Source organism: Pan paniscus, chromosome X (assembly GCF_029289425.2).
Source record: "Pan paniscus chromosome X, NHGRI_mPanPan1-v2.0_pri, whole genome shotgun sequence".
Lineage (NCBI taxonomy): Eukaryota > Metazoa > Chordata > Mammalia > Primates > Hominidae > Pan > Pan paniscus.
In genome coordinates this window covers 34,444,734-34,470,771 of record NC_073272.2, presented here as the reverse complement: position 1 = coordinate 34,470,771, position 26,038 = coordinate 34,444,734, and the positions used below count along the sequence as shown (strand labels likewise).

The following is a 26,038-nucleotide window of genomic DNA, read 5'->3' as shown; positions in this document are numbered from 1 at the left end:
TGAACAATGCTTCAATGAGCATAGAAGCACGGATATCTTTACAAGGTTGTGTTATTATTTCCTTTGTGTATATGCCCAGAAGGAGGGATTCTTGGGTCATATGGTGGTTTTGAATTCCTTGCCTCACAAAACCTTGCTTTGTCTTTGCTTGCTGTTTTTTTTTTTTTTTTTTTGGAGACAGATTATTGCTCTGTTGCCCAGGTTAGAGTTCATTGACCCAATTTCAGCTCACTGCACCCCTGCCTCCCAGGTTCAATGATTCTACTGCCTCAGCCTCCCAAGTAGATGGGACTACAGGCACCCACCACCACACCTGGCTAATTTTTGTTATTTTAGTAGAGACAGGGTTTCACCATGTTGGCCATGCTGGTCTCGAACTCCTGACCGTTCCCATCAATGATAGACTGGATAAAGAAAATGTGGCACATATACATGGAATACTATGCAACCATAAAATAGAATGAGTTCTTGTCTTTGCAGGAACATGGATGGAGCTGGAAAGCATCATTCTAAGCAAACTAACCCAGGAACAGAAAACCAAATACCGCATGTTCTCACTCATAAGTGGGAGTTGAACAATGAGAACACATGGACACAGGGAGGGGAACATCACACACCATCGCCTGTCTGGGGGTGGAGGGCAAGGGTAGGGAGAGCATTAGGATAAATACCTAATGCATGCAGGGCTTAAAACCTAGATGACGGGTTGATGGGTGCAGCAAACCACTATAGCACATGTATATTTATGTAAGAAACCTGCACGTTCTGCACATGTATCCCAGAACTTGAAGTATAATAATAAAAAAAGACACCTAGGAATCATTCTCAACAACTGTCTTTCTTTTCATATTTATAGTGCCCACGTCCAATACACTCTAAGATCATATATGTCAGAAGTCTGTCATCTCCCCCTCTTTCCCTACTTCTGTTTTGTTGAAGCCCTCAGTATATATCTCATCAATTCACGTTTTCAACAGTTCTTGAGTTCCTACGGCAACAGTCAGGTTCTGACTATTACATACGGTCATTCACTGGATATCTAACTGGTCTTGCTGCCCTCATCTTCCATAGATCATTCTCCACACTGCATCCAGAATGATCTTTCATAAATATAAATGTAGTACCAATGTTCATGGTTTGACTGTCAATTCCCCCAAAAGATTACCAGGAAAACACGTTGATGAAACAACGCTGAGTGTATTAGACATGCCGCCATAAGGGAAGACACTAACTTGACAAGGTCTTAGTAGTGTGTAAAAATTCCTACTTCTCAGTTCATATTTCGCTTCCCTTTTCAATGCTTCCATTTCTTCTTGGATGTGTTCTTATGAGAGCACATATATTTTTTGCTTACTTGTAGGTTTCCTCCACTGGACTATGATTTCCTTGAGGGCAGCTCTTTTATTCTTTATATCCATTGTGATCTAAGTGAGTGATTAATACATAGTTGATACATGAATCCACAATATGTGCTCATTTTAGTATTAATTGAATACATAAGACATTGCTTCTTAAGTTTGCTTTAATTGGCACAATAACAAAATTTGTTGAGGATTTACTGTAGACCAGGTTCTTCCATGCTGTATGTATATTATTAACATTTTTAACTTATCTTACCAACACTAGGAGTTTATATTCTTGTTATTCCCATTTTCAGACGAGAACACTAAGGTTCAGTGGTACAGAAAAGAATTTGAGTCTAGATATTTTGATTCCAGAGCCCACATTCTTAATTCTCGATACACTACACTTCTCTAGCATGTTTGATAATATATTGGTAACACTCAATTGCCAAATGTATTCTGCATATATCACAACCAGTATCCTGATATATGTTGGTTGGGTTATGAAATGACACATAATTTGTTCAACAAACATTTATTAAGTTTTTACAATATGCTAGCCACAATGTGAGATTCCTTATATGTACTACCTAAATTAAGTAACTTAAGTAAATGTAGGAGGATTTGAGACATGCATTTACTTCCCCCTCTTTGATTTCTAAGGCACCACACATTCCAGGTTTTCTTCCTGTTTTTCTAGCATCTGCTTTGATTTTAATTTGCTGGTTCTTCCCCATCAACACAAATTCCTGATATGACAGTAACCAGGGGTTGGTTCTTAGACCACATTCATTTTCTCGATGATCTTATCTAGCCTCCTGGCATCAAATACTGTCTGTAAGTTGATGCCTCCCAATGTTTACCCCCAGCTCAGAGCTTTCTGCCAAACTCCAAACTTAGATACACAACTTTTTATACATTCCTAGTCAATTCAAATTTACCCTATGTAAAACTAAATTTACTAACACCCACATCTGCTTCATCAATAGTTTTTCCTGTGTCAGTAAGGTTTCACTATAGCCTTCCAGTTGCCCCAAATGAACATCTTTGAGTCAAACTTAGTCTTGTTCTTTCTCACACCTGATGTTGTTGATTAGAAAACTATGCCAGGTTTCGCCGGGTGCGGTGGCTCACGCCTGTAATCCCAGCACTTTGGGAGGCCGAGGCGGGCGGATCACGAGGTCAGCAGATCGAGACCATCCTGGCTAACACGGTGAAACCCCATCTCTTCTAAAAATACAAAAAATTTGCCGGGCGTGGTGGCAGGTGCGTGTAGTCCCAGCTACTCGGGAGGCTGAGGCAGGAGAATGGCGTGAACCCGGGAGGCGGAGCTTGTAGTGAGCGGATATCGCGCTACTGCACTCCAGCCTGGGTGACAGAGCGAGACTCCATCTCAAAAAAAAACCAAAACCAAAAACAAAAAAAACCTATGCAGGTCCACATTAACCAGGTATATATCCAGAATCTGATCACTTCTGACTACTTACATGGCCACCACCATCACCTCTGGTCTAAATTAGTGAAATAGCCTTTTAAACAAGCCTGCCTGCTTTGGCCTTGCCTTACCTGTAATCCATTTTGTCTGCCGGATGGTCTTGTTAAAACGTAAGGCAAATCACATCACTCTTCCGCTGAAAACCTTCCCATTCCTTGCCAGCCATTCAGTAAAATGCAGTCCTGCTGTTTTATAAGCCCATGCACAATCACCTCCTCCTTTCTCTATGTTTCTTCTCTGGCTTCCTTTTCCACCATTGTTACCCTCTCTCATTCCACTGCAGTCATAGATGCCTCTACCTGGAACACATTTCCTGCACATACTCACATGGCTTTCTCTCTCATATCTTTAAATCTTTTTCTCAAAGGATACCCACTCAATATTATTTTCCCTGATCATCCTAATTAAATCTGCAGTGTCCCTTCCCCTAGTACTTTCAATTCCCCTTCCTTGCTTCCTTTTCTCCATAACACTTACATCCTTCTATTTTACTTATTTCTCTTGATTAGTATGCCTTCAGTGACATGATTCACTGAATGAGAACTTAGATTTTTGTCTATTTTGTATATGGCTATATCATCATTGCCTAAAATAGTGCCTGGTCCTTTGTAGTTGCTTAATAAATATTTGTTAAAGCAACACTATTTGTACTAAGTGACAGAGCCAGAATTCCATATGATTTTCAAGCTCTTCTCTACAAAATAAATGAAGTTATGATGTATTGAATGTATAAAGGCTCTTTTGTTAGTTGCCCTTCTACCTGGCAAATCTGTAATTAAAATAATTTTGTAAAAAATTATCTATTTGAAGTTTTTTATTATTTGTTCAATTGCCAGTAGATAGGCTAGACAAAGATAAGTTTACCAATTGATTATGGATATCTTGCATTCTTATTAAAAAGCAAAATAATAATGGATATAACACATTATGATTTTCATGTTTAAGGACATATCACCTCTAATGAGTAGATACTAAAAAAGCCTTAATTTTCTGATTCCCTTATTTCTCCTCGAGACAAGGATAGATATCCCTGTGCTGATGGCATCGAATGCATTGGCAAGCCTAAAATCAAACAAGCTTTCTAGTAGACTCCACTCAAGGTCATCATGAATCTTCCTTTGCAAATTTGGTTTTCAGTTTTTGTCTTCACATTGAAAAATAGTCAATATATTGGCAACAAATGTAATACATTGCTCAATGGCAGGTGATATTGCTAAAGATGGTCAATTACATGCTAAAAACAAAGGACTTTGAGGTCTGTTGGATGCCAAAACCTACAGACAATTCAGTCAATATTTTAGACAATACAGAGGGAAAAATCACTCAAGGAAAATTGCCACAGTATACATTAAATATCTTTGTTTATCCCATTTTAGTTATTTTGTCTGACATCTCTAAATGCTGTTCTGTATATGCTGCTGACAAGGAGCAAATTTATTTGTTTAGAAATTCTGCAGCCTTTCCATCCTTTGCCTTAACTTTCTTGTTGAGGTACTAATGAGCTGTGAAAGGCCAAATGAAAGAGAAATAACACCTCCAGATAATCTGTACTCTTATAAACTACTCCCAGAATAATTGGGAGTTTATGGTTGTTGTAGGGCAGTGGAAGAAATAAGCAATGTCGGCCAACTATACGGAACAACCCGTGTTAATAAAATTGTAAAAGAAGTTTACAAGGCAATCACAATCCTTTCAAACAAATGTCATGCATGTACTTTCAGGCCTAGGCACAATGTTATTATCTGAAAAGCTTGATAGGTAGGATTGTATTTTGTCCCACTATTTCTAAATCAGGAAATTCTAAGCATACTTGTGACGATTTCTCTTTTACCTTAAATGGCTTCCCTGTTCCCGATTTACAGTTTCTGCATGAGTTTTCTACTCAATTTGCATAATTTTAATTTATCTTTATGTTAAGGTTTTTGAATAGCTGCCGTACTTTCATATTTGGAGTTTAACATATTTTAATTTATGGATGTGGCAATAATTTGACGACCTTTTTAGTGTAATATAAAGCCTATATATAAAAACTTCCAAATAGAATATGTAGTGAGTTTGTAGGAAATTTATAAGTATTATGCAAATCAAGAATATGGTAGCTGATTCCACTAGAGACTATTTTGAAAATATAAAGAAACTTTGTTTTTAAACATAGTATTGATTATCTCACTATGTGACGAAAAGGTATTTCTGTTTATTCTGTTTCTTTCCATTTCTGCTTTCCAAAGTAGAACAAATAAGTTGAAATGTACCAATGGGTGTGTTTTAAGTTTTGACAGGTTTCGGGTATGATTATATACCAACAAAATCCCAGTAATATTTGCTGCATATTTCATTGTATCTATATTTTATGTACTGATTTAAAATTTAAAATGTGAGTAAATTTTAAGGCATTGTGCTAATGAAGCTTATGGTAGTTCATTTTTTATTTTTATATAGACAAGCTATCTGTTTAGAATGCAAAAATTATATGCCATATACAATCATATTATAAACATATAAAATTGGTCACAGAAATTTCTAAGGGTGAAAAAGACTGGATGAATCAAAGAAATCTATCCACAATTTTGTGAGTGTATGAGAGACTTAGAATGATCACATTCACATAAAATATAACACATTATTATATTTTGATTTTTAAATTAAATTTTATAAATCTAGCTATCTCTGGGAAATGTTCCTTCCCCTTGAGTTATTACAAAAAAGTCTGGCAACAAGTTAATATTCAGGATTTCGTGAGACAGATACTGAATTCAGTTCCCATCTCTGCTTTTTATTAGCTCTTCGACCTTGGGCAAGTTTCTAACCTTTATGAATCAGGTCTCCTCATAGTAAAATGTAGACAATAATCATCCCTTATGTTGTGAGGTTAAATTAGATGATTTAGTGGAGTGCTTACACCATCCCTCACAAATGGTAAACGCTTAATTCACTATACTTCAGTTCTGGTGGTAAATTCTAAAAGAATTTATATGATGAAGACAGCATTATAATTTAAAGCACAGTCTACACAGTGGATAGCACCCACTTAGGAGATACACACGATGAACTGGGGTTCTAGAAGGACATATTATAATGTCTCTTCACAGGCTTATTTAAGAATTAAGAAAGAAATAAACTTTACCAATTTTTAATATACAGGTTTTCAGATAATTTGATATAATATATGGTACTTGATATCTTCTGTGGAAAATCAGAGATCCTTAATAGGATGCATAATATCAGGCCTCTCTCTTATTTATTAGCGTTTTTGGGGCTCTTGATGTGCTGCTCTGTCTATGAACACTAAAGTGTGTTTATAGATTATGTTATCTTAAGTAGTAGAATACTTAAAATCTTTTTCAGCAAAATCAGAGTAACCTAGGAAATCTATTTTACTACACAGAAATGTTCTGGACATCTCATGGCAAAGTAGTTGAAAAGATTGAGTTATGTACTTTATTTTTGAAAAAGTCAAGTGTTACATAAATGCTGAACATTTTCAGGTTGGCAAGTGGCTGTGAGTACTATGTTATTTCTCAAATCATTTCCAAAAGCAGAAAAAAACCTTCAATCTTTGAAGGAGAAGCTTCTGTATTAACAATATTAAGAAAGAGACTAGATTTTATAAGACATTCATGCTATGGAGAGAGCATTTTAAAAATGGATATTTGGTGGTAGTCTCATTATAAATAGGTCAGTTATAAAATATACCTACAGAAAATAAATGGAAAGAAATGTCAAATCTGTTTAAAAATATTATAAGTGAAAACTTTCAGTGAGGTTTTGTCTCTGTTGATGACTTTAGGACGTTTACTTTCTATGTTAACCTCACTTAGGGTTCTGTTTCGCTTTTGTGCTCATGCTTCCATTGCCTCAGTTTGTAATATACACATATCTGTACATATCCTTTAACCCTCTTTTAGTATCTTCACCAAATCAGAAGTGATTGCTCTTATCACTTAGCCCACCCTGATTTTGAGTTTTTTTTACTTGAAAATATGAGAAGAAATATTAGTATAACAAGAGATGGAAACTTATCAAAAGGTTTCATACTTTTATTTTTCTGAAATGCAAAAGACTTACTGCGTTCTTCTCAGTTCTATGAACCCTAATATCAAAAGCTTTAATTGTCTATGGGACACAGAGATACAGACCCTGAAGCATGATTGCTCCTATGAGGAGCCAATGATAAAATTGAAGAACTTCCCATTGCTTTCAGCCAACAGGATAGAGGACTTTTATTACTTTCCTTGAGGCAGAGGGTGGAATTTGCAGGTGTTAATGAAATCTACCAGAGTCTTCCCAAGAATTAATACCATTCTTTGAAATGGCAGGCTCTGAAGTCCTTAACCAAGAATCTCTTGCCTTGAATAGGGAAGCCAACACTGCATTGAAGAAGGCAGTAAGTGAAATAAACAGAAGTGGAGTTTGTGTCATTTCTTGTCCCTGCTCTGTCTTGGAAAGATGCTTTGGTCTAATTCTCTTAGGAAAAAAAATGTCCTCATATGAGTATAAGGTAAAATGGAATATTGTTACATGTCATATGCTAAGAGACACATTATTTTATTCAACAAACATATAGTATGTTATACTGTATGTCAGGCGCTACATCACCTCTCATAAAAGAACTTCCCCATTTCCACAATCACACCCTTATAATTGTCTTCCTAATTAGCTCACTAGTTATTTATATTATTTCCCTAATTTTAATAATGAAACTATCCCACAGAAGCACTATAGATGCCCAAGAAGTAGAGACAGGAAGCTACCCATTAGTTCCCCCATAAGGATTTCTCTCCCTTATGAAGGATATACCACATCTTTGTTTAAGGAATAAGGAAAAAAGATAAAGGTATGTAACATAACTAAAGAGAAAGCACACAGAATTTAGTGATATATGTGAAAGGTAACGGGATAAACCAAGCAACTGGTGTACGTTAAGGAGGTGAATATAGCTAATGTCCTTGGAGAAAATTTACCTAGTTAGAAAAGATGTGTCAATTTAGTAGAATATTTTTACAACCTAAAATCTAATTGAACCAAACTCCTCTTTGTTGTTGTTAGTTCTCTATTCTGGGTTGCACTAAATAAAAACAATGAGGCAATGAAAGTGATTTTATAAAAGTTGAATGGCAAAGGGTGATGCTGAATGTTAATACAATCTGTGTATATTATCTGTGAGCCTTACATTTACCCTCTAAATTAGTATCATATCTATTTTCAGGTGTGTACCAAGAGTGTGAAATTAAAAAACTTTGCCAAGTTCAAGTACACACTACCTATAAATTCTAGAACCTGAATTTGACCTCATGTTTATTTTACTCCAAAGTGAGGCCGACTTAAAGTTTCCCGAATGCGGCCACTGGTTTTATGCAGCATGATTTCTTTGAGACATTGTTATATACAACAATGGAGGTAGGGCAGGGGAGGGCAGTGAGATTTTAGAGATAGCTAGCTTGGACATGCAATAGAGTGGGAAAGTGACCAATGAGAATCAATTGGAGGGGGAGAGATTGGAGAGAGGAAAGATAATCAACAGTGAGAAGTGCAGAGAAATTAGTTTAAATGTGGGAAGCAATTTCATCATCAGGAGATAGCAATCTATGGCCTGAGGGTGAAAATAGACTTGCTACCTGATTTTTGTAAATAAAGTTTTATTGGAACACATCCATGTTTATTCACTTAATGTATTGTCTCCAGATTGTTTGGGGCTACAATTTGCAGTGATGGAGCTGAGTGGGGGCATCTGGTCTTTAGTAGTCTGCAAAATTGAACATACCTATTATCTAGCCCTTTACAGAAAAAAGCTTAAGGTTAAGGAGTCTTGGATCAAATAACAGGAAGAATAAGATTTTCTCTGAAACATGAAGAAGCTAGGATTACTGTAAGTGTAGATAAGTTTCTATATTTTGGGGACATCTCTTCTGCTAACTTCTAATTTCTTTACCTATAGACTTGTGGAATAAATGAGTACATAGCTAAGACTATTATAAATGATGAGAAAAAAAGCAAAATTCCAAAACTGGCTACACGGGAATATATATGTTTAGGTTCTCTTCATAGCTCACAATTAATTTGTATATGCAATTACAAACTCTATGGACTACGGTCATTCTAGAGGAATATTATTTAAGTGGCAGTATATATCAATTTGAAATAATAAGTTTTCACGAGATGCGTGTATTTTGTTTTGGTTTTTTTGGTAAGTAAAAACCACTTGTCTAAAGCAGTTTACTTCTGAATTATTTTGCATTTTAAAAGGATCCAGTGAATCATTTTTTTCCTATTTATAAATGACTGATTAAAATAAATAAGACTTGGTGTTTTTCCATGAGACGTATTTGAAAATTAATAAAACTGTTAAACTTAGGATTAAGGAAAATAACATTAAGAATTTATTTGGTCTTCTGAGACATTTTGTAGCTATCCTATTTTAAACTAAATTTAGTACTTTTACAAAATCTCGTTTCAATTACCAACTCATGAATTCCAACCAAATACTGACTTTTAAAATTATTGAAACATCCACCAAACAGTATAGAGTTATTATGTTCATCCTTCTTCTCTGGACTTTATGAATGTCTGTCAGCCAAGGAATGTCGGTTGGTTTACTGGGGATCCCATTTTTCCTCCCACACCTCATAGGTGTGACTTCGATTTCCTCATCCTCATCTTGGAAATAGGTCCCCCTTTTAGGGTGTTTGTAAGAATTATATGAAACAATAAGAACAAAGAATTCACTAGGCTAGATGTCTTTCACGTGCCATCTAATAAATTTCTGAGAAAGTTTTTTTATTGATGCTTATGAAAATTTTATTATAAACTTTCTTTTAAAAAGAAATCTTTTATATTGGGTTATTAAATTGTTCTAGGTACATTTCTCTAAATCTTCTATTATTTTCTTTCTGACCTTCCATTGATTTAGGAGAATTTGCCAGAACAGTGCTTATTTCTTTTTCTTCCTTCTTGATTTTATGAGAAAGGTTCTATTGTGTGGATTATAATAGCCAAGACAGAAAGTCTCAGGTGAAGTGCAGGAAAAAATAAAGGAATAAAATATAAAATAAGTTAGAAAGTAAATGTATACCCAAAGATATAAATGGTAGAATTAGAGAAATTAGAGGAAGGAAACACACACACACACATATAAGTTGGTATACTATATATGTATGTGAATATGTATATATGTATAAACACATATGAAATATGAATAGGAATATTGGGAAGACATATATTTAAAACTATGAATATTTTATGCCATATTACTCCATTTTCAAGGTATTGATTGGTTAAAACATATGTTATATAAAACCTGAAATTGGAAGCACAAATGACCTTTAATGAGAAATTAAAATTACCCCAAACAATTTAGTGAATATTTATTATCTGTGTGCTGTGCTGTTAGGCACGGGGTCATTGTCCCCGCCTTCCTACAATGCAAGGGTTAGTGTAATATCTAAAGGTATGTGACTTAACAAATGATGAAGCAAAATGACTGGAACCTTCATTGAGAGTATGTTTTAGAAAGAGAGAGTATAGTTTTAGAGAGACATCTGATTTTATAGTAGAAAGTTTATTTTAAAATCACATATAAGCTTTTACAGATACATTTTAATAGTAAAATCTCAGCTGCTAGAAAATTAGAGTATATCAGTGTATTAGATGGCTGTAGGTTTCGTGGCACTAACAAAAACACAAGGATGGATGAAATAAAAAATGAGTTTATTTCTCTTTCAGACTTACATCTCTTAAATGTGGTGTAGATGGGAGTGATGGAGGCCTTGTAGGAAGTCTCTGCTCATTCAGGGATCCATAGTCCTGTTGCCCAGTTTTTCGGTCATCCCCTGGGACGCTGTCTTCGTAGTCATGGTCGAGGATAGCTCACCAGCTTCATGTGTGTATCACGACCTTCAGGAGGGAGGACGAAGAAGAGAGCATATCTATGCCCGTTTAGGTCTTAATGACGAAGTTGTATGCGTTATATCCAACTGGCGAATACTTGGTTACATGCCACATCTAACTGCAAGGGAAACTGGGAACTGTAGTGACATTTCTAGATAGCCAAATTGTCCCCTAAACTTTCTAATACTACATAAAGGGTGAAGAAAGATACATATTGGAGGATGAGCAATCTTTGCCAGAGCCATTTTTTTAATGTAGGAATTAAGATTAATGTTTTTCAAAAAAAGGCAGGGGTTGCAATCCTAGTTTCTGATAAAACAGACTTTAAACTAACAAAGATCAAAAGAGACAAAGAAGGCCATTACATAATGGTGAAGGGATCAATTCAACAAGAAGAGCTAACTATCCTAAATATATATGCACCCAATACAGGAGCACCCAGATTCATAAAGCAAGTCCTTAGAGACCTATAAAGAGACTTAGACTCCCACACATTAATAATGGGAGACTTTAACACCCCACTGTCAATATTAGACAGATCAGTGAGACAGAATGTCAACAAGGATATCCAGGAATTGAACTCAGCTCTGCAACAAGCGGACCTCATAGACATCTACAGAACTCTCCACCCCTAATCAACAGAATGTACATTCTTCTCAGCACCACATCACACTTATTCCAAAATTGACCACATAGTTGGAAGTTAAAGCACCCCTCAGAAAATGTAAAAGAACAGAAATGATAACAGACTGTCTCTCAGACCACAGTGCAATCAAACTAGAAATCAGGATTAAGAAACTCACTCAACTACATGGAAACTGAACAACCTGCTGCTGAATGACTACTGGGTACATAACAAAATGAAGGCGGAAATAAAGATGTTCTTTGAAATCAATGAGAACAAAGACACAACATACCAGAATCTGTGGGACACATTTAAAGCAGTGTGTAGAGGGAAATTTATAGCACTAAATGCCCACAAGAGAAAGCAGGAAAGATCTAAGGATATGAACAGACACTTCTCAAAAGAAGGCATTGATGCAGCCAACAGACACATGAAAAAAATGCTCATCATCACTGGCCATCAGAGAAATGCAAATCAAAACCACAATGAGATACCATTGCACACAGTTAGAATGGTGATCATTAAAAAGTCAGGAAACAACAGGTGCTGGAGAGGATGTGGAGAAATAAGAGCACTTTTACACTGTTGATGGGATTGTAAACTAGTTAACCATTGTGGAAGACAGTGTGCAATTCCTCAAGGATCTAGAACTAGAAATACCATTTGACCCAGCCATCCCATTATATCCCATTACAGTAATATACCTATTACTGGGTATATTCCCAAAGGATTAAAAATCATGCTGCTGTAAAGACACATGCACACGTATGTTTATTGCGGCACTATTTACAATAGCAAAGACTTGGAACCAACCCAAATGTCCATCAATGATAGACCGGATTAAGAAAATGTGGCACATATACACCATGAAATACTATGCAGCCATAAAACAGGATGAGTTCATGTCCTTTGTAGAGACATGGATGAAGCTGGAGACCATCATTCTCAGCAAGCTAACGCAAGGACAAAAAACCAAATACCATATGTTCTCACTCATGGCTGGGAATTGAACAATGAGAACACTTGGACACAGGAAGGGGAACATCACACACTGGGTCCCATAGTGGGGTGGGGGGAGGGGGGAGGGATAGCATTAGGAGATATACCTAATGCTAAATGACGAGTTAATGGGTGCAGCACACCATCATGGCACATGTATACATATGTAACAAACCTGAACGTTGTGCACATGTACCCTAGTATTTAAAGTATAAAAAAAAAGATTAATGTTTTTTGGCTCTAGAACCTTTTGTTTAATAGGCTATAGAATGAGATTTTTAAAAACTAAAATACCTTATATGTGTACATATGATACCCATTTTTGTCTTCTTAAACGGAGCATCCGAGGCAGAATGTACCATTTCTGTGAGTGGTTCTGCAATAGTGAAGAATGTTAAATTTGCTGACATTTAACATCAAAGGCAAATCATAGGATTAACAGAAGGCACAGAGTTGAAATGGTGGACTTGACACATGCCTTCTTTTAGAAAGAATTTGTTAGCTTTATTTTTTGCTCAGCTTCTTCTGACTTCTTTTTCTGTTTATGTTTTTAAAAAACTGTTAAAATTATTTTTAAAATTTTTGTGGCTACATAGTAGGTATATATATTTATGGGGTACATGAGATGTTTTGATATAGACATGCAGTGTGAAATAAGGGCATCATGGATAATGGAGGACTTACCGGGTCTGTACTACCATCTGGGCTGTATCCCATTGCTGTCTTTCTAGTATTCTGGTGTCTTCCGCAGTGTGATATCAGTGTCTGTGACTTGCATGCATTATTTAGACTTGACATTTGATTTCCTACTCAGTAACGTAATGAAGACGAGGTATTTTCCTAGTAGCTTCCAAACCATTGATTGAATTTGTGGAAATTAAGAAAAAGTACACTTTGACTTATTTTTAAGAAGTTATATGAGGGCCAGACACCGTGGCTCACACCTGTAATCCCAGCACTTTGGGAGGCTGAGGTGGGCGGATGATCTGAGGTCAGGAGTTTGAGACCAGCCTGGCCAACGTGTTGAAACCCTGTCTCTATTAAAAATATAAAAATTAGCCTGGTGTGGTGGCGTGTGCCTGTAATCCCAGCTACTCCGGAGGCTGAGGCAGGAGAATGGCTTGAACCCAGAAAGGGTGAGTCTGCAGTGAGCCGAGATCCCACCATTGCACTCCAGCCTGGGCAGGAAGAGCAAAACCCCATCTCAAAAAAACAGAAAACAAAAAAAAAGTTATATTAGGATATTTTGTAAAAGTGCTGTTGCTTAGATTCTTAATTCATTTTCTTCATTTAAAGAGATTGATTATATTGGGATAAAGACGTGTTTTGGAATCCAAACAACCTGGTTTTAAGTCCCACAACCACCAGTTACCTTTGTGACCTTTGGCAAGTCATCTAATTTTTCTATTTCCATTTCCTCATCCTACTAATCTCTATCACCCTGATCTGTTGTAGTGAAAAATGATATAATGCATATTAAGTGATTAGCAAATTGACTAACACTAAGTACTCAATAAATAATGGCAGCTGTTGTTATTGCTGTTGTATATGCGGTAGTAGTTGTATTTGTTGTTTATTGTTGCCCTAACAGCAGGCCATGATTTTTCCTAAATCCTCATTAGGGCTTAACTTTGGACTCAATTTCAGGCCCTATCAATATTAAAAATTACCTATTTAATAGTGTCATTAGGTTGAATGTCATGTACAGTGTTGCATGATGGATTAATTTCTCATAAATCACTTCAGTAATCATTTTTATGCTTTGAATAGTACCTTGGTTTACGTGTTGTATCTGTGAGAAAACACAGCGGAAATGTGTCAAGAATATTTCCAGGTACTAATCCTGGTATTTCAGAACTGCTCTTCTGTTATTTAGTGAAAGAACTGCTTGGTTATCCCTCTGTAATCCTTTATCTTGGAAATAATCTTTTACTGAGGGGTAAAAAGATTATAGAATACACCAAAAAATTCACCATCCATGCATTGACTTAGACTCCATGAAAAAGAAGTATGATACATTTAAATGAACTGAGAATGATAAAATTTGTAAATGTTCTTGAAGCATTTATGCATTCAAGACCAATAAAACTGTTTTTGATCCAGGTTAACAGTCGTATCATACTTTAAGGCTGAATTTAGATAAATTGCCAAAATCCATTTTATCAGTGATATAAAACTGCTCAGTGATAGACTGTGCCCTCTCATAGTGTCCCAGCTATTTTTTCTAAGAGCTTTGTGGTTTGCTGGACTGCTGGTTTCACTACCTACATGTAGCCACTTGATTACTTATCTCAGTTTGAATTGCCCAAATCATGCTTCCAGAAACACACAGAGCTCATTCAACTGTTTCCTCATAAAAATCATTTACCATTTCAATGAACATTGGCCCACAAACACAGGCATTGCAGAGCATTTCTTGGGATCTAGAATGTGCTTAGCATGTTATATGCACTATCTCATCTAATCTTTCCAGCAGCCTTACGTACATATATTTTTATTTTTCTTGTTTTATAGGATGGGGTAACTGAGATGCAGAGAGGTTAAATACCCAAGATCAGACAGATAGTAAACTGGATTTTAAAATATATTCATATATTGAGAAGTATCAAGGCTATTGCTGTATACTTTATTAGAACAATTCCTAGTCAGAGAAATTCTACGAGTAGAAATTATGACTAGAAATTGTCTCCAGAAATGAGTGTCTAGAGATTTTTCTAGACATTGCTGGACTAAAACAGTCATTTATCATCCCTCATTTTTTTACCTTTCTCCTTTCCACTCTTCCACCTTTTTTAAAAAAAAAAGAGACGGAGTCTCGCCCTTTTGCCCAAGCCGGACTGCAGTGGCGCTTTCTCCGCTCACTGCAAGCTCCGCCTCCCGGGTTCACGCCGTTCTCCTCCTGCCCAAGCCTCCCGAGTAACTGGGAGTACAGGCGCCGCCACCGCGCCCGGCTAATTTTTTGTATTTTTAGTAGAGACGGGGTTTCACCGTGTTAGCCAGGAGGGTCTTGATATCCTGACCTCGTGATCCGCCCGCCTCAGCCTCGCAAAGTGCTGTGATTGCAGGTGTGAGCCACCGCGCACGGCCTCTTCCACCTTTTTTAATGAGCAATGTCTTCAAGGAACATAGGTGACAATATCTAATACTTCCTCAATTTAACAGGCAGTAATTAAGCCTCTGAAGTCTGTGGATAACGTTGAATAAATTTGAGTGTACTCAATTTTGGAAAAAAAAAACAAAAACAAAAACAGAATCGTTTCATCCATTCACTGTCATGCCTCTCATCGTAATCATTATTTGCCCAATGTACTGAAGAGAAACATAAACTACCGTGATAAAGACAAAATAGGATTGAAGCATAGGAAAAATAATTAGTTCCAGTTGATGATACTGGCATCTTCATTCGTGAAACGATTGGGGTCTATCTTTCTTATGAATAGATCTATAAAGAACAAAAATCAACTTTCCTAGAAAATCTCTTCATTTGATGCCATGACATGTATGAACTGTTCTCCATCTTAGGTACAATGTAAAATTCTGTGATGATAAAAACATATTTTGGGGTGCTGAAACAAAGCATAAGCCTCTTTATATATCTTTATTTCCAAATTCTCAGATTAAACATGGTTTTATTTTAAAATGTCTTTTATTCCAAGGTCTCTATGGAAAATATACAAATGTAGAATTCAGGCAAATTTCTTTTTTCGTCGGTTTGCTTAGTCTGAAATTCTAGAGCCATTTCCAATTTTGTTTTACAAACTGCAGAAAAAAGTTTAATCTCACCTTAGAACTTATATACATATACATATCTATATAAACCCATATGCACATCTGAAACAAATATTGAGACAATAATTGTTAGTATTATGTAAGTGACACAGACTAATATTTTTCTGTTTAATTTTAAAATATTCCTAGTCATAACCTACTAACATGATTTTATGAACCATGAATGGATTCTGACTTACAATTTGAAAAACAGTAGTCTATCTAGACAAATTGCTCAGATCTTAAATTCAAATTTTGATTATAATTCTGTATATATATAGTTGAATTGATGGATATAAATATAAACTTTTGCATAGCTTATTCAGATTTGAATTTATCTTTAAGAAGGCTGTCTTTGAAATGTTTTTGTTTTATGCACATCCTCAGACAAAATATTTAGGTTCAGAATTTGAGTACTAGATGTCGTGTCCTTGAGTATAAGTATATACCTTTTAATATTTTCTTCCAAAATTCAATCCTGTGTAAATTTCAATAAATCATAAAGTGTTTAATATTTTGATTCAAATTGCACAGTGTAAAGTATTGTGTTACTTATTAGTGCTGTTTACAATGCTTCGTTTGGAGAAGATTATTTGAACTCAAGATAGTTAATGATTTTTAAGAACTCTTAAATACGAGCTAGGTTAAGGTACAGATTTCAAAAAGAGTTAAATAATGTTTGCTCTTACACATTTTTGGGGTCGTATTTTCGGCAATAATTTTCCATCTCCTGAAACCTGAACAGTGACTTAAGAAGGTAATCTTGGGGCAATTTATGCTTCAAAACACTTCTTATATATGCACAGGAATTTGATAATAATTACAGCCGTAACATACTTTATTTAGTTGTTATACAAGGTCACTCTGTGAAGTGCATTATGCACTCTTTAATTCTTACCACAATCTTATTATGGAAGTATTATTGTTCCCATTTTACAGAAGCAGAAACTAAGGCTTATGCAGGGCTAGGTAACTCCCAAAGTCACAAGATTCCCTTTCTTTCTATATCATCAATTTCAGCATAAGTGGTTGGTTCATATAGGAACATAACAGGAGTAGGAAAGGATATGATAGGGTTTCTTGGTCGTTTGTATTTTCTTGAAAAAATTGCCTTCTTGCTGGATTTGAAGCAGGGTCTGGTTCAGATAGGAAGCATTATCTCCCAGGGCTGCCAGCAACCTTGTTTACTCAGTTATAGACATAACACACTTACGCCATATTCTTTGAATCTTACTAAACTTACTGTGAGCTCACCAGACCTTCATTGAAAATGCTATATGCAAATAGGACAGATACACATATTATACCACCTGTCTCCTCTGCTCATGTGCATCCTTCATTGCACATAGGACTTCACTTCTAAAACACAAATTCAAAAATAAAATTATTTACAATTTCAGGATAGTATCAGCAGATAACAGAGGCATGTGTTTCTTCTGTGCTCAGGGCCCTGTGCAACTGCTCAGGTTGCACAAACGTGAAGCTGGTTCCACCTGTGCACATCTCTCAGGCTGCCTTTATGTCATTTTCCCCCTTAATGCTGACTTTGGTAGTTATTATTAATAGTATTTAGAGACAGAAGAGATACACCATGGAAGTTGTTCTAACCCCTAAGACCTTCAGAAATTGCCTTACTCTTAGACAAGGGTTCCATGCAAATAGCCCTTTCAGTGCACTTACCCTCTTTGATATGATGAAGTTCGGTGATTTTGACTTACCAGGATGACCTTTCTCTGCCACTTTTATAGAAACTGGAAAAAGAGTGCATCATTTGATGAAAATGTCATTGCAATAACTGCCACTATGCCCTGTCATCTCGAAGGACTTAACAGTTGGGGAAATTTAAAATATTGAAGTTTCAAAATTTGAGCATTTATCAGAAGAGCACAAGTAAGTTGGTGCTGGCAGCTTAGTGGGTTAAGTCCCAGAACTGAGAAGCACAGGAAATGCAGCACATACACACCAGGGGAAAGCCACCAAAGGTTGAGTTTTCTCTAGGTGGGATTATGAAATCCCCCAAACAGCTTCTGTTGTTCTACACTGCTTTTTGATTCCTTTACAAAACCCTGTTTGTTAGGGGGCCCCGTGCTTGCTTGCAATATTTGTGGAATGCAGAAGATTCCTCTACAAATATTTCTCCAGTATTTGTTTGTTCTGCTCACCTCCGTAAATAGTATGCCTATGTCCTTGACCTCAGCTAAGTCCCTCTTGAGCATGTTCTCAGGATTTTTGAAGCCCAACGACCTACAAGGAGTACACTCCTCCCAAAGCAAAACCTCCTGCAAACTTAGTAGTTCACTCAAATTTTTGCCCTTGATAAATGCCTTTAGGTTAAAGCAGCAGACATGTAGTTTATCCCAAGAAGCCTCTCCTATCACTTGAGAGTATGGTTCCTATAGCATGCAAATCCCTGCAAACATATGGCCAGGTTTACAGCTCATGTAAACTACCCTGTCTCTATTACTTGGCTTCAGATGGGGAGAAGTTAGAGCCACGCAGAGCGCTCCAGCCTCTCCAGAGGAAGCCTTTCTCACCAGATTTTTCTAATCGACCTCCTTGCTTGCTCTTACACACCTTTAAGCTAGATATTGGATTAAGGGTTGTGAGACCAATTTTGTGATCACTTCTTAGCAATTTTTTAACAGGTACCCTGGATCTTCTCTTTAGAATTATGGATGCTTTGTATACTTTGCTCTTGGCTTTAGGGTCCAGATGGAAATTCCAAGACAACCATTTGCATTCTCACTTAATATCCTGCTAATTAAATTGGGTAAAGCATACTTCATATTTTACTTCTTGTAAGATAATGTCTTACTATTTAAATCGTGGCCTTCTGGAAATAAAGGCTAAATCACAGAAGTCATTATGCTGTTAGAAATTTTAGATGGGTGGGTGAGGTATTTTTTTTCTTTCTAAATTTTGCCTTCCTTTCCCCTACCTCCTTGTTTTCTTACTGATGCCTTTACTGGTCTGTAAATATTTGGAAATATTTCATTACCTAGGGCCTCTCAGGAAGAGATATTTCCTTTAATGCCATTGCAAAGGTATGTAAATATAATTTCGATAATGTACATGTAAGTTATTATAAATAAGAATTGAGGAAAGTTCCTACAGATCAATATTTATAGCATTTAAAAAGCAACATGAGGTGATATACTAATTTACTCCTTCCAGTAATCTAGAAGAGCTTTAATACAATATTAATTTGGTGTGGATTTTGACTGCTATTTGAAAATTGATGTATGCATGAGGAAGTTAAAATGAAAGCTCACTATTGTCTGTATCTGCTGTTCCTGTGTTTGATAATGCAGGTGCACAGTCCTACCATTTTAAATATTTCATTCGATTTACCATTTAATGTACTGGATTAATCTACAAAGACATTGATTGCGTAACACCCAATTTATTTTATTGTGCAGCATTTGGAAGCTCCTGAAGACAAGTCATTTGGCAGTTCATTGATGGAGAGTGAAGTAAACCTGGACGGGTACCAGACAGCTTTAGAAGAAGTATTATCGTGGCTACTTTCTGCTGAGGACACATTGCAAGCACAAGGAGAGATTTCTAATGATGTGGACGTGGTGAAAGAACAGTTTCATACTCATGAGGTAAACTAAAACGTTAATTTACAAAACAAAACATATGACTTGTTATAATGGCAAGTCATCCTTTTTCCTCAATTACTCTCTTACATCCTTGTATTTTGGAAATGTAGTTATTATGATGTGCTTGGGATTCCAACAGTCAGATTTTGAAATTTTCTTTTGGAGAGCAACCATTGAAGGCATTTCTACCTGATTGGCCAACAGGAATACGAAAGCCCAACTCCTTTCTCTTGTGTCAAGGCAGTGCTGAGGCATTAATTACATTCCTGAGTTGATGTATGGTATTGGGCTTAACTTCTCTCAGTGGGAGACTTTTCCTGAGATGATACACTCGTTTGGCTTCTTTCCCTTCCCTGTCCTTTTCCCTCCATCTTCAACTCCCTTGCGGAACTTCCTGGGAGCTCTTCCTTAATAAATCACTTGCACTGAAGTCCTTATCTCGGGGCCTGCTTCTGAAGAACTTGACTTAAGATAATTTTCCTTAATTCATATTAAAAGTGGTTTTGGGATTCTGCAAATACAAATTAAATTCCTTTTACTGGGAATATAAATCTAAATGTGCCACAAGTTTAAAACTGCAAACAAATAAAACTCAAAACCACACCGATTTACCTAGAGTTCTAATTACAATTGTTAACTTCCTTCTTTGTCAGGGGTACATGATGGATTTGACAGCCCATCAGGGCCGGGTTGGTAATATTCTACAATTGGGAAGTAAGCTGATTGGAACAGGAAAATTATCAGAAGATGAAGAAACTGAAGTACAAGAGCAGATGAATCTCCTAAATTCAAGATGGGAATGCCTCAGGGTAGCTAGCATGGAAAAACAAAGCAAGTAAGTCCTTATTTGTTTTTAATTAAGAAGACTAACAAGTTTTGGAAGCTTGTGATTAGTTTGTTGTGGTTTGATGGTTAAGTTACGATTCTCAGTTTGTTCCCAAGGCACACAGCTTTCTTTCAAGGGACACTGTGGTTGGATTTTCATGGAAATAACATTTTGGTTTTCACTTTTGTAACTAAAAGACCAGATGTTAGATAGATGCACTGTTATCTACAGAACTATGTTTTAAGATTTGCCAAAATTCTGTCATAGTTATTATTTTCTAGGTTTTCCTCCAAAAATTAAAATGTCACTATAAAAGGCACAGAAGCATGCACAGGAGATTATGTACATAAAATCACCTATTAGCTATAGTTGACAGGAAACTTCTCTTCTGAAGAAAAAGCCCTTGAAAATATTAAAGAGTTACTCATCTATATATGGAAATCCTCTTGAAAAACATTATTCAAACGTTTTGGGAAATTCTTATTCAAATACAGAATGGCTATGAATTATCTTAAGAATATATATTGATTTAATAAAAAAGAGGTTTTGAGACATTTCTGAAAAATGATATATTTCTTATAAAGGTAACAAGCAGATCTCATCATTCTGGATATGTTGCTTTGATTTATATTGTTAGGTGTGTATATTCATGTAAAGCCTATCAAGACAAGATAGATTTATTTTTAAATGAAAAGAAATGAAGTGCCAACTGAGGATTTGAATACATTAAGTGAAAAAAATTGTCCAAATGCCTTAAGTTTATTCAACTATTATTTATGAAGTTCAAAAGCTTTAAAAAAAGGACCAAGGAAACTCATTAGATATGCTAGAAGGATTGGTATTCCAGTACTAAATTATAGTGTGAAATTAGGGAGGCGAAAAACACATTTTTAAGCTCAGGCCTTTTGAAAGAATAAATAAGGTACATGTAAGATAGAGGTTTTATAACTATATATGTATTCCAAGCCAGGAGATACTAGTCTATGCATATTGATATTATTCGCCTGCTGTGATCGTGGTGATGATTGTCACTACCCCTAGATGTGAGAGGTACAATAATCATATTATAACTGTTGAGTCTGCCCACCCCCCAGTGTTTACCAGGTCCACTAATTTACTCCATCTATTATCGATATTAAGATGTAAGCTGCCTACTGTGGTCATATGCCAACATTCTTCAGGTTAGAACTTCTATTTGCAGTGATCTGTGGAATTTAAAGCAACCTGAAACTAAATTAGAAAGTTTTGAAAATCCAACCTCCTCTTTACTGTCCTTGCCATAATAGCCACCGGTGTCTTCTCCTTTGTGCACTCTAGTTTTCCATCCTCTCCTGGAGGCTAAATGCTCTCATTGTTCTTATACTCCCCATTTTCAAGAAAACTAACAATATGGCATTAATTATTCATACTAATCAGTTAATTAATTGCTGTGTGAAATTGAGTTGCAAGAAAATATGAATTCCTCCTGGAATTAAAATTGCAACTTTTTCTTTGCTTATCTGAAACATAAAAAAAGTCTTTTATCTGTGATTCTAACCTTTAAAAAGATGTTCATTCAAAAATTCCCCCCTTCAAGGGATATCTGCCATTAAGTGAAGGATGACAGACACCTAGACTTCTGTGCGTGTAATTTCCTCATCCCCATCCCACTAGAGAATGGAAATGCTAAAATGGCAGTATTACCACCTAGCTGAGATTGACATAAAAAATTAGTTTGTCCTTAGGGAAGATTCAAGAGCTTTGGTACGTGTTACAGCTTTTAGAATAATTATCAAGAAGGCAAGGAGAGCCTTCTAGCTGGTATATCTTTTGCTAAAACATCTCACAGAGTTTTTAAAATGAGACACGTACATGTAACCACTTCTATCACATAGACTTTTCTGGAAAATTCCTTAAAAATGAATATACAAAGCATTATTTGAGCAACACAAATTCAGAAATAATATGAGAGTTTATAAATAACAGTCTTCCTTGCCACTTTCACTAACTATGTATGTGTTCATGCATAAAACCTATTAAATTCTAATGTGATAAGCCATTATGTAAACTTTGCTGAACCTGATTTTTGAAAGATTTTGTGAGAGGAAACAAAAAACGTGATTATGAAAAGAGGGTATTGTCAGTATTTTTAAAAAACTAATCTAGGCTATGCTTCAAATAAATTATAACCTGTTCAGTTTCCATTATCATGGTCATGATAATGGATTATCTCCAATGATTAGCTTCAACTTGGAGCATTACCTATTTTTTTTCTAAATATATGATTACTTCAGAGTAGAAGATTACTAGTAAATAAAAATGGATTCATCGATACTTCTTTTCTCTCTCTACCTAAGACAGGGTTTGGATAGATCCAGTCGGAAGCCATTATTTCCTGCCTAAGCCTTGGTTTAGCGATTAGAGAAATGATAATTAACATTTGTCTAGTCATATTAAGTATATCCAAAGCTATGCTATAATTTCTAAGTTGATATAACAAAAGTTAAAAACTTCTTGTAAATACAGATAAGCTTATCACTAAAATCTATGAACATTTACACTTAGCAATTATTAATCCTATCTACCAACATATTTACTATTAGGCTGCTGCAAAAGTAATCATGTTTTTTTCATTGTAAGTAATGGGAAAAACTGTAATTACTTTTGTACCAACCTAATAACAACATCAAATTATATTTGATATATAGTCATTGTGAGATATATATACATATATATACATATAAAATACACATGTATCTCTCTATATGAACAAATATTAATAGAATAGGTTATCAAAAACAATTAATGGCACTGGAGACTCAATAATGATCATACAAGGTCTGGCCCCAGATCTCATGAAACATACTCTGTAGAGGCTGGCAGCCAAGAAAAAAAAGAACACAAGAAAAATACCAGATAGGAATATAGTTTTTGAGGAGATTAAAATGTAATGTGATAGAGAATGGTTGAGGGGGGGCTACTTTAGACTTTGTGATCCAGGTAAGACTTTGAAGGTTGGTACCATTTAGTTTGAGATTTGAATGACAAGAAGGTACCACTATTTGCAGATCACAAGGAAGTGTAGTTCACGGAGTAGGAACAGCTAATGCAAAGGCCCTAAAATAGGGACAGTTTGGCTTGCTGGAGGAACCAAAAGGCCAGGGAGACTGGAGAGTTGCAGGGTGGTAAGTTAGATGGCTGAGGTCTGAGATGGGGTTGAAATATAGGTAGGAGACTGATTACATATTGTAGTGTCAGTCAGGGCTTTGAATAAGGGCTTTGAATTCTAGACTAAGTGTAAGACAAAGCCATCAGATTTTATGTAGGTGAGAGATAGATCAAGAAAACCTATCAGTAAGGCCACTGGAGGAAGAGAGGACAGTTATTAGGCCAGTGAAGTTGGCCAGTTAAGACACAGTAGTGTCTTAGACCAGCTGGTAGTTGTGATAAAAGTATACTCTACTATCTTAGCCGTTTAGTTAATTTAAAAACCACTTCTCTGTTTAGTTTTAGTTCCTATTTTTTTATCCTTTTGACAGTAAAAATGCTTTTTCCTTTGGAAATAGACATCTTCGATTTGTGCCTACAGTTACTATTATTCAAGTTGCATCTAGGAAATAATATTTATCCCATAAACCATCAACAATTATACAAAACAAGAAATATTAAAAATACAAAGATAATAGCGTGCCCTGACTTCTGCCTTACATAAAATCCTCTCCAGTTTGCCTAAGGAATAAGGGTTTGCTTTCTCAAACACTTATTTATGTGAACTGGGGCAATATATTTTTCTTTTATGTTCTCTACTTTATAGTTTTGTAAAATAGCAATAGTTTCATGAGGCTTGACATACCTCTAAAAGATACTAGGTGAGATAGGGTATAAAAAGTTAGTTTGTGAATGCAAAATTATTATAAAATGTAAAGAAAGATTATTGTGATAAATAAGATGATGAGCTGTCAGTTAACTATTTTACCATACCATGTCACTTTTTATATGTAATTTTATATTTTCTATATGAAGTATTATATAATTTTAGATATAATTATATTTCATATATTTTGTATAATAACTGATATATAATTTTTTAACTTTTAAAAAAATTTTGCAGGGAATGAGGTCTTTCTGTGTTTCCCAGGCTAGTCTCAAGCTCCTGGCCTCAAGTGATCCTCTCCCTACCTTGGCCTCCCAAAGTACTAGGATTACAGACCTGAGCTACCAAACCTGACCCTCATAGATGTTTTTTACTTTTTTTCTCCAGCCTTTTCTAATTGCCTCACTCATTTTTTTCCCAAAGAGTATAGTTGTAGTTCTTTTGTATGGGGAAAAGGGAGCATGAGCAGGATGATTAGAAATACATTTGCAGTTATTTTTTCACAATGGCAACATTTAAAAATATGCTTACAAAGGAATATCAGGAAAGATAACCATACAGATACTTCCTCCTTTCTTTCTCCTTCATAACCACACTCTCATTTGATTCTTTCCTTGCTATTGTATTTTCTCTCCAATTCTGTTGCTTTTATGGACATAAATTTATGATGAGGTAAAAGCTAATACAATAAAGAAGTTTATTAACACATCTCCAGTCACAAACGAGTTTGGCACATGCCGATACTGGTCAATTACAAAACTTTACCAATGCTTATAAGATTTAAATGAGAAAACTAAGTGCCATTCCTTTCATAATATAGTGTTTAAAATGAGAATATTGATGTGGTTTTGTTAGAACCCCTTAAGAGGAGTAAGCCAATGATTTTTTTTTTAATGCTGTGGAATACACTTGGGATGGTAGGAGGTAAGGAAGTGGGAAGAAAAACACACAACTTCCAACTGTGGAAGTGCAAGAAGACAACTGGCATAGGGAAAACAAGATTTTCTTCTCTATGAATAAACTAATTAATTTGATTGAAAAATGCAACCTGCAGAGAGCAAAAAAGATTTACTGACATTTTTATAAGGACTCAACGTTAAGCACAGCAAGTTCCATCAACTTTTCTGATAATGGTAGTTAGGACATGCAGGGAGAAACTAAAACTTTTGTGACGGTAAGGGAAAAAAATGAAAGCAAGTCAGGAGGCCAAGTGAAGTTGTGTTTTTTGGTTTATATCAGCAGGAGGAGAGATATGAATAGTATCTGGGTAGAAACACAAGTCATAATATGGAAAATAATTGTGAATCACCATCAATGCTTTGACTGGACAGAAAAATACATCTAACAAATATGGCTCATCTCTTTTTTTTCCCCCCAAATGTCTGTTTGACTCTGGAAATAAGATGGCATATGTGAGAGTGGATAGAGAAAAGGAGGTGCTGAACAAATGAGTGGGTTATTTTCTCCCAAGTGCAGTGAAGTTTGCATATGTGAATATATGAATGAATAGATGAACAACTAAATTAAGTTATTCAGGTAATTCCAATCTTGGAATTGAATTCGTTGCAGTAAATACTTTGGAGGTGCACAATCTCAATGTCCTAATTGTGATTTTATTTCACAATTTGGTAAGTTCATTG

General features: G+C 35.6%; 1 protein-coding gene across 1 annotated transcript in view; it reads left to right on the top strand.

Annotated features, from left to right (window-relative positions):
* The window catches only part of DMD (dystrophin), a 2,218,635-nt gene that overhangs the window by 677,790 nt on the left and 1,514,807 nt on the right, over positions 1–26,038 (top strand). Inside the window, exons 10-11 of the mRNA XM_063601607.1 lie at positions 19,534–19,722; positions 20,373–20,554. Of these exons, the coding sequence (XP_063457677.1) occupies positions 19,534–19,722; positions 20,373–20,554 (371 nt within the window). The remainder of the gene's footprint in view (positions 1–19,533; positions 19,723–20,372; positions 20,555–26,038) is intronic.